Here is a 10,056-nt window from a genome sequence, read left to right on the forward strand (position 1 = left end):
GGGGGGGAGCGGATGAAGGAGAGAGAATCCTAAGCAGGCTCCACACCCAGCATGGAGCCCAAATGGGGCCTGAGCCGCCTTGATCTCACGACTCTGAGATCATGACCTGAGCCAAAACCAAGAGCGGGAGCCTAACCCCCTGGGCCACCACCCAGGCGCCCCTGGAGGCCTGCATTCTTCTTCGCGGTGTGAGGATACACGAGGGGGAGGGGAGACACACCTGTGATGCATAAGAACAGGAACCGTGGGCCTGCCAGGGCCTGGGGCGCCAGCGGCTGGAACTGTGTGGGAGACTCTGGGCCATGAACGTGAGGCCGCCACCAGTGAGGGAAGGCACCCCATCCTCCCTGCTCCTCTCCCTTCCAGGAACGATTAGTATCTCTCTCTGCTCTCCACGTCCTTCCCCTGTCTGCTCGCTTTCGCGCCCAGGGCTCCTGCTTCCTCTCTCTCCCCTTGGGATTGCCCGGACCCCCAAGTCTCTGATCCCGCACCCCTCCTGTGGCCCGTCTTGTCGGGTCAGCTCAGCTGCACCTCTCCGCGCTGGGGACCACTCTCGGTCCCCCGCGTCCAGGTCCGGAGAGTCTGGTCGGCTCAGCGCGGCACCCGGCTCAGCGCTGCGCCCGGCTCAGCCTTCCGATTGGCTGCCACGGGTCAGGTGCTCTCATTGGGCCAATCGGCTCTGCCCCAGGGGGCGGGGTCACCTGGCTCAAACCCAGCCCCAGAGTTAAGTTTCACCAGGGGGAAATTGCCGGCGAGCGAAGCAGGGTCGGCACCCCCGGTGACCGGGCCGCCCGGGGAGGGGGTGGGTCAGCACGAATCTTGGCCCCTCGAGAGCTGCTGGGAGCCTGGGTCTTGACCCAGGGAACATTCCTTGACAGAATTCCAGGCTGGAGCTCCCATCTCTCGTGAGATCTGATTCCCCAACCTACCGCTGCTATTTGGAAAAGAAAAGATTGGATTCCAACTCTTGTATTTATTTTTTTTTCATGTCTGGAATGTCCATTTCATTCGAAGGCATCAGGAGCAGTGAGGGAGAAGCAAGAGGGCTCTGTCCCTCCACCCCCACCCCTTACCTGGCCAGACCCCCTGTCTGTGCTGAGGGCCCAGCCCGTGGAGAGGAAGGGGGTCGGCACCTGCGAGGGGCCTGCTGTGGCCCCAGAACCATCTCTGTGAGCGGGAGCCTGGCCCCCACTGTGGCAAATCAGCTGGGCTGTCACCTTCCTGCGCACTTCTTGGGTTTCAGTTGCCACCTAATGCTAACCATGGAAATGTCTGCATGTCTTCGTGTGAGCCATTTCCCCAGGCCTCACCCTCAGCTGATAATGAAGCAAACCTCAGACCGAATTCCATCGTACACCAAGGCATTTATGAAACATGTGTTCACCAAGGAGGCACAGAGCCCCTCATCCAGCCTGCTCCGATGCTGGAGGTGCCAGCCCCTGGACGCTCACCTGCGTGGCTCACTCTTACGTGTGTGACTCTTGACCTCAGATCAGGTCTGGATCTCAGGGTTGGAGTTTGAGCCCTGCTTTGGGATCCATGCTGGGTGTGGAGTCTACTTTCAAAAGGAAAGTTTCCTATGTAGTTGTTATTAAAGAGTGTCTAAAGGAAACTGAAAGCAAAACCGTCACCTTTGGTATAAAAGTCCGTCCACACGCAGGAGAACAGCAGACTCCACCATGGCTGAGGTAAGTCCCTTTTTTTATTTTTGCATAACTTTCTATTTGCAGTTCTCCAGCAGTAGGCCACCCCCCTCTCATAAAGGCCTCCGTGTGGGTTCCTGGTGTTGGGCACTCTGAACTCCAGAGTTTGGAAAGGCTTTAGAAGGGTGTTATGGAAAAGTCTTGTTGTTTCAAAGTCCCTTTTCCTGCAGGACAGTGCGGGCTTCAGGCCCACTGAGCCTCCCCTGTCCTCTGGCTCAGCTCCCGGGGAAGGAGCTGGGTTGGGGTGGGAGCTTTGCCTGCCTGAGCTGGGAAGTATCTGTTGTGTGGGCCGAGGGGGGGGTCCCAGGACTTGGGAAGTGAGGGGATCCCCAATGTGCCTGTCTCCCTTGCTGGGGCAGGAGTTCAGTGCCTGCTCAGCTCTCTCCTCCTCTCTCCTCTTCCCTCCTTGGCATCTGTCCTGCCTCGGTAAGTATGCTTCCATTCCAGCCTTCTGACTCTGATCTCCCTTCCTGTCAGCCCTGATGTGCAGATTCACACGGTCCAGGCGGGGGCAGGCCGGCTGCGTGGTTGGGGTGCACTGAAGGGGAATGAGTTGAATCATGCAATTCGAGGAAATGAGGCCATTCTGGGAAAGAGCGGCCCACTCTGCACTCACCTGATCCCCTGGGGTGGGCCGAGGGCCTGATTGCTGAAAAAAAAAAAAAAACAAATACGCCCTTTGTTTCTTGGGCAGCCTCTCCTCCGGGCGGGGACTGGCGTCACATTTTACTGCCACCAGCCACTGTGCAGGGTGTCTGGGCCTGACCTTAGTTAGACATTGAACCCCAGAGTGAAAACTCCCCTTTTGATTTCAACGTGGAGATCATCCCTGGGCTTGCCGTGCCCTGGCTGAGGGAGGGGGGAGTCACTGGGCCCCGGGTCGTGGCCCCACTGACCCTCCAGCCCCTATTCCATGTGGATTTCCTCTGCCCCCATTCCAGGCCAGGCCCTTCACCGGATCCTGGGGAGGAAGGAGCTAGGCAGCACACAGGATCCTGCCCCAGTGGAGCTCAGAGCCCACAGGGAGGTGCAGACAGACACGGGGAATCCCAGCAGGACGTGATCCATGCAGGGGGAGGTGGCAGCTGAGCCAGGCTGGGGCCCTGAGAGCAGCTGCTCAGAGAGGGATGTCTGTGTGGGGGAGAAGAAGAAAGGAGGGGTGGGGAAGGTGACTGTGACCGAGACAGCCAGATGTGCAGAGGATCAGAGGCAGGGGCCAGCTCTGTGGTGAGGAGAAGGGCAAGCCAGTCAGCCTAGGGCCAGAGGGCAGGGAGGGTGAGGAGGGCTGAGGAAGGGCTGGTTGGAGGGCCTGTGAGCTGCCCACAGTGCATGCCCCGTGCCCTGATTCCAGGGGAAGTTCATGGCCAGATGTGCCCTTTCGGAAAGCCACAGTGGGTCTTGGGGAGACTGGGTGTGGGGTAGCATGCACAGATGGCCTGGTAAGAGGGGGGCGAATGTCAAGAAGATGTAGGGTCCCAGCACCTGTCTGGCTAAGTCGGAAGAGCATGCAACTCTTGAACTCAGGGTTGTGAGTCAAGCCCCATGTTGGGTGTGGAGATTATTGTATAAATAAAATTAAAAGAAAAACAAAGGCTGTGAGATCTCAGGGGCAGGCCCGGAGACTTCCCTAATGAATTCAGAGGGTGGGAAATGGACCAGGTGATGAATTCAGGAGAAACTCCCAGGGTCAGCGTTGGTTGTTGGATATTGGCATGACAAAGAGGGCTAAGGAAAGCTGACCCCAAGTCTCTGATTAGGTGGCCTGCAATGAGAGATAGAGGTTTGTGGTTTGCTGAGAGCAGGCACAGAAAGGGAGAGAAACTGAAACATTCTCAAATCAGATGCTGTGGCTCCAGGGGTGGAGTGGGGGGCACTGAGGAGCAGGAAATGGGTGTGGAGGGCGGGGAGGCAGGGCCAAATCAGGGGGAGAAGAGGCAGCTCAGTGCTGCCGAGCTGAGTGTTCTTGGCCAAGCCCCTCTCTCTCTGATCCTCAGTTACCCACCTGAAAATAGGGTGATGCTTCCTTCCCCTGGGGCTTCTGGAAAAGTGCCCACTGAGGCCTGCCATGTGCACGCTGGGAGCAAGCCCCCTCAGGGTCAGAAGCTGCCAGCCCTCCAGAGCCTCAGGTCCCCGGATGATGCCATCAGCCAATGTCTCTCAGGTTGGCATCTCCAAGGGCGGGTGTCCTGGGGCTGGAGGGGACAGTATCTGAGGAGGAGTAGGTACCTGGTGTGGCCATGGACAGTGAGGGTCAAGAGGTGTGAGGAGTACCTGTGAAGGGTAGAGAAGCTGGTGATTCTCCTCCCTGACTGCTGGGGAGGGTCTGGGGCTCCCAGGCTCAGTGAAGAGGTTTCCATGCAGGTGGTCATGTCTGCAGGCTCGGGAGCAGGTCTACAAAGCACCTGCACACGCTTGCTCACAGCCTCGGTGTGCACATGAGTACGCACAACACACACACGCAAACCCAACATATACACATACACAGATGTGTGCATAACAATGCCCAACACACAAGCGAAAACCCCATACACAACACAACAGCTGTGCACATGAGTATACCCGACATGCACATGCAAACCCAACATATACAGCACATGCTGATGTGCATGTTCAGGGAACACAACACACAGACACACATGTACCACATGTACATATACACACATGTGCTCCCTCACACATATCCCATACAACTGGAGCGTGTGCACATACAAACATAATAATATGCACACACCGAACCAATCTCCACTCTCCCATTCCACAAGGACCTTTTCTCTAGGCTTCTAGCCCCTGGTTGTGCAGAATCTCTAAAGTGACAGCAGGATGAGGACCCCACAGGGGCCAGGAGTTCCCTCCCACTGCAGGCTCTCACCAGGTGATGAACATCACCCAGTGGGGTCCCCAGGCCAAGCTGCAGGGCCCCAGCTGGGCACTCTACTGTTGCCTAGAAGCCCGCCTACACCATTTTGGGTTTTTGTGTTGCAGTTTTGTGAAGAACCCAAACCTGGAGACCTGATCCAGATTTTCCGCATTGGCTATGAGCACTGGGCCATCTATGTGGGAGACGGTTATGTGATCCATCTGACTTCTCCAAGTAAGCACTGTTGGAAATATTATTTTCAAAATATTTGTTACCATCATGAGAACAATTAGAAGAAAGTGCCGAGCAAGGGAAAACTGAGTTGGTTACTCCCTGAGCTTGCTTGAGCAGACCATACATCCATATTCCACTGGGTAATCGAGTGGAGTCCCATAGGTCTGGAGGCAGGGAAGTCAAGTAGAATGCACATTCCAAGGGTGGGATGAGATGAGGAGCCTCTGACTGCTGGGGGTGAACTCATGGTTACTGGTGGTCACATTTTCTAGATGACCTCCCCCAACACCAATATTTGGATTATCAAATGGAGATAATATTTACCTCCAAAGTTAAAGACGATGAAGAAATATATGGAAAGTAAACAGTGTGTGATCAAATAAATTTGATCTCTTTCTGAAATGTGTGAGTGTGCAAAATTGAACAAATAGTAAATACTTGACTATCACTGTTGAAAATGGCAAAATCTTTGAACAACCAACATGTTCAATAATAGGGCTTGACCAGATAGATGATCTATATCCATATGATGGAATACAATGACTGCATAAGCAATCATGACATTCACTGACTTAAAAAAAATTCACAGCTTGTTCAGTAAAAAGAGCAAAATCTATGAATGCTCCGATCACATTTGTGAAAAGACAAACAGCAAGACCTCAGTAGTGTACTCCCTCGGTCCTCTTTCTCGTCCTGCCCCTTCTCCCTCCCTCTCTCGCCTTCCCCTGCAGCTCCCGATGACCATGGTCGTGTCTTTGATTCCAGGTGAGATCCCGTGGGTTCGCTCCAGCATCACGTTCTCCGTTCTGAGCAGCAGAGCGGTAGTAAAACGGGAGCTCCTACGGGATGTGGTGGGAGGCTGCTGCTATAAGGTCAACAACCTCTTGGACAACAGGTATAGACCACGACCTGTGAACCAGATCATTTACTCTGCGAAGCAGATGGTTGGTCAGGAGATGGAATATAGTCTTCTGCACAAGAACTGTGAGCACTTTGTCACCAACCTGAGATATGGCGAGCCCAATAGCAGGCAGGTAAGGCCCTCTTTGAGACGATCCTTCTTCCTCCTGGAGGTCCCCTTGGGGTGGTGGTGACCAAGCTGTGCAGCCAGAGGGGAGAATCACCATGACCCACTGGCTGGGAGTCAGGATGTCTAAACTCAAATCTTCAATCAGCTTCTGAACCACTTGGGGTCTGTGGACAGGTCACTCCCTCCCTGGGCCTCAGTTTCCCCATGTGTAGGAGGAGGAGTTGGATGGAGGCCTTCTAGGATCCTTCACCTCTAGGATCCACCCTAAAGGCAGCTCTTGATGCCCCCAAAGATGTCAAGAAGAGTGTGGGCCAAGCCAGCACCAGGACAGGTGTCCTGAGGCCCCAGAGAGCACTTAGGCAAGGGATGCTCAAGGTGCACAGGCTTATGTATGAGCTCAAGGATTCATTTATGGAAGATGTGGGGCACAGCTTCCACGCCCACCCCTTCTGGCTTCCACGTTTGTTGTCCCCAAAACACACAGCTAATAAGTGGCAGAGGCAGGATTCCAACCCCAGCTGTCCTTCTCTAGAGTCTCTGCTCCATACACTGAACTGCAGCACCTGCAGGGCTAATCATTTAAAGTAGAGCATCACTACTACTCCAAGTTGGGTCATTTCTTTAAGGACTCGTAAAGAGCACCCCTGTGCCTGGCAGAACCAGGTGTGGGGGATGCAGCGAGGAACAAGACAAGTGACACACGTGAGGTCCTTGCTCTCCCGGGGGGCACAGGTGTGACATGGTCAGCATTCGAGAGCCGTTCCTGCGCCACCTCACACTGGCTGCAAGGGCTCCCTGATGGCCGCCAGGATCTCAGCCCTCCTGCCTTCATCTTCTTGTCCTTTCCACAATCGCCCTCTGGGGATTTAGGTGCTTTAAATACCTGCAGAGTGGATCGAGTTGCCCTGGGGCCCATGTACAACCCTGGCCTACTGGCTCCATGCAGCGGCTCTTTCCCCATCCAGTCCTCTTCTCCCCATTTCCCGGCCAATATTTGTTGACTCCTGAGTTTGTCAAGTGGGCCAAGGGGCACATGAGTGTCCTTAAGCTGAATGTTCTTGTTGAGTGTACAGCCCGTCCTCGGATTCCCGATTGACTGTGACCTCCCCTGTTCTCCCGCAGGTCCAGGACGCCGTTGTGACGGCTGGCATCGCAGGAGCCGGCTTGGCAGCCATGGGCCTCATTGGAACCATGTTCTTAAGAAACAAGCGGCAGAAGCAATGAGTTGAAGGGCCTGTCCCATCAGCAGTGACTTTATCCATTTAGGGGATCTGGTTGCCCCAGAGGTTTTGAGGTTTGGTCTGTGGATTTCACTCTGTTTTACAATAAGGCTTATTTTTACAGAATAAAATAAAGCTCAACAAGGGAGCACTTTACTGGAGGAGATGAAGCAAGAACTGGCTGGTGTGAAGTGTGTTGGGGTGCAGCTGGGCTCTGGGCCTGGCCACGCACGGTGGCGCCCTGGGCTTCGGCCCTTTTCTCTCCCTTTGTGTCTGTGTCTGTGTTCTTTGTCTTGCAGGAGCCAGTCTGGCTCCAGCTATTTCAAGTCATGGGTCTTTCTGGTTGTGGGGAGACGGGGGGGCAGCAAGGGAGACACACGGGCCTGGCCAATGGGCAAGAGCAGGACCCATCAGACAACTTGGACTGTTGGCCTGGGACTAGAGCCGACACGGCTTCTCGGACTCTGCAGCTGCAGTCTGTGGTTGTTCGGCGGAGTCTACACCAAACCAAAGCAAACGTCTGCCACGAGGAAAGTCAGTATAGGCTCTTGCCCATCTCGTGAAATCCTTTCTTAACTCCCTCTGCTCTCCACACCTTTCCTTGGCCTTGAATCTGGGGTTATATATAGGAGGACAGGGCAAGAGGAGGTAGCCTGCTTAAAGAGGCTACCACAAAGTCTTATAAGTAGTAGAGCACAAAATCAGAACTTTCAGAAGTCTGCTCTGGTAGGGATGTCCCTGGCTGAAAAGCACTCAGGTGGCAAAGCAGGGCAGAATCCCAGGTGGTCTCGGGATCCCCAAGGTCACAGAAAGAACGGGGGCACCTGAGTGCTGCAGAGTTCCCAAACATCGGAGCAGAGAAGCCGGCTGCAAACAGTGATCCTGGTGCCGGCTTTCTCCTCCGGGTTGCCAGAAATCAGGAACAGGGTCAGGAGACTGCTCTCCCAGCAGGGGCCCAGCAGGCTGCAGAAACATGGGGAGACCCCATCCCTCCCCCTGGAGGAGTGGGGGAGGTGCCCACCACAACAGTCCTGAAAGTTTGGAGGATTGGTGGGCCTGAGATAAAAACGCTGAGTCAGATGCCGGGTGAACACAAAGTGAGGAGGGAAACCATGGAGACAAGAGTGGTTGCTTGTCTGTGAGGGTGCACTGAAGAGTGGGGGGTGGAGCTTTCAGCTCTGGGGCTAGAGATCTGGGCTATGCCATTTTCATCCGCCCATTGGTGCTGAGAGCCTAAAAGGAACAAAGGAGAGGCACCCAGTGGAGTCTGGAGTCACGTACACTGAGCCCAGCCCCCTGGCAAAGGAGAGCAAATCCCACTTGGGAAGGACACCTGAGAATCAGCACAACAGGGGCCTCCCCCAGAGACCAGCAGGAACATCACTCAAACACCAAGTTTACACATCATAGAGAACTGCAAAGCTTCAGCTCCTGGGGAAAACAGTATATAGCATTTATGGGGTCTTTTATTATTATTTTTATTCCTTAGTCCTTCAGTGTTATGTTTTCAGCTATTTTCTTATTCTTTCAATACTTTTTTATTCTTCTTAAGTTTTTATTATATATATACAATCTCTATATTTTATTTTTGGTTTCTTTTCATTGTTTTTTATTTTATTTATGGATATCTGTAAGTTTTGCTTTCTTTCCTATTTCAAGATCTAGTTTCCTGTAGCAAGCAGACCAAAACACACCCAATATCTAGTTTTTTGTTTTGTTTCTTGTTTGATTTTTCCTTCTTTTGTTTTGTGTCTGTTTTTCTTTCTGTTGTTTTTATTATTATTGTCTTTTCTCTTTCTTTCTTCTATTCTTTTCTGGACAAAATGATGAGACAGAAAAATTCACCCTAAAAGACAGAACAGGAGGTAGTACTCACTGCTAGGGATTTAATCAATATGGATATAAGATGTCTGAAGTAGAACTTAAAACAAAGATTATAGAGATACTAGCTGGGCTTGAAAAAGCATAGAAGACACTAGAAAATCCCTTCCTGTAGAATTCAAAGAACTAAAATCTAGTCAGGCCCAAATTAAAAATGCTATTGCGGAGATGCAGTCCCAAACAGAGGCTCCAAAATTGAGAATAAGTGAGGCAGAAGAGAGAGTCAGTCAGTGATATAGAGGATAAAACGATGGAAAGCAAGGAAGCTGAAAAGAAGAGAAAAAGACCACTGCTGAATCTCGAAGGGAGATGTCAAGAACTCAGTAATTCCATAAGTGAAATAATATCCGGATAGTAAGGGTCCCAGAAGACGAAGAGAAGGAGAGAGGGGCAGAAGGTTTCTTTGAACAAATTATAGCTGAGAACTTCCCTAATTGAATAGAAACAGACATCAAGTCCAGGAAGCCAGAGAACCCCCCTCAAAATCAGTAAGAATAGGACAACACTTCGACATACACTAGTGAAGCATGCAAATTCAAAGATAAAGAGAAAATCATGAAAGCAGTTTGGGACAAAAGGTCCTTAACCTACCAGTGTAGAAACATAATGCTGGCAGAAACCTATCCACACAGACCTGGCAGGCTAGAAAGGACTGGCAGGATATATTCAGGGTGCTAAATGGGAAAAATATGCAGCCAAGAAGACTCAGTCCAGCAAGGCTGTCATTCAGAATAGAAGGAGAGATAGAGTTTCCAGGAGAAACAAAAACTAAAGGAACTTGTGAACACTAAACTAGCCCTGCAAGGAATATTAAAGGGAATTCCTTGAGCAAAGAGAGAGCCCAAAAGTAACAAAGACCAGAAAGGAGTTGAGACAATCTACATGAACTGCCACTTTACAGTTAATACAATGACACAAAATTCATATCTTTCAATAGTTACTCTGAATGTAAATGGGCTAAATGTCCCAATCAAAAGACAGAACGTAACAGATTGGATAAAAAAGCAAACCCATAGATATGCTGTCTGCAAGAGACTCATTTTAGGCCCAAAGACAACTCTAGATGGAACGTGAAGGGGTGGAAAACCATTTATCATGTTAATGGATCAGAAGAAAGCCGTGATGGCAATC

The 10,056-nt window shown here is 51.8% G+C and overlaps 1 protein-coding gene across 1 annotated transcript; it reads left to right on the top strand.

Moving 5' to 3' along the window:
- Positions 1-779: 779 nt before the first annotated feature.
- On the top strand, positions 780-7,221 carry LOC135362294 (phospholipase A and acyltransferase 4-like). The gene is made up of 4 exons (XM_064576267.1): positions 780-1,688; positions 4,686-4,794; positions 5,560-5,828; positions 6,947-7,221. The coding sequence occupies exons 1-4, from the start codon at positions 1,680-1,682 to the stop codon at positions 7,046-7,048; spliced, it is 489 nt and encodes a 162-aa protein (XP_064432337.1). The 5' UTR covers positions 780-1,679; the 3' UTR covers positions 7,049-7,221.
- The last annotated feature ends 2,835 nt before the right edge of the window (positions 7,222-10,056 follow it).

This window comes from Mirounga angustirostris, unplaced genomic scaffold, assembly GCF_029215605.1.
Source record: "Mirounga angustirostris isolate CCGP_5_RB_7025 unplaced genomic scaffold, mMirAng1.0.hap1 SCAF_13, whole genome shotgun sequence".
Lineage (NCBI taxonomy): Eukaryota > Metazoa > Chordata > Mammalia > Carnivora > Phocidae > Mirounga > Mirounga angustirostris.

Bases quoted from the DNA above. Each gene is read 5' to 3' on its own strand.
- LOC135362294 (XM_064576267.1), top strand. The intron at 4,795-5,559 runs GTAAGCACTGTT...CTTTGATTCCAG, and splicing joins GATCCATCTGACTTCTCCAA to GTGAGATCCCGTGGGTTCGC. The intron at 5,829-6,946 runs GTAAGGCCCTCT...GTTCTCCCGCAG, and splicing joins GCGAGCCCAATAGCAGGCAG to GTCCAGGACGCCGTTGTGAC.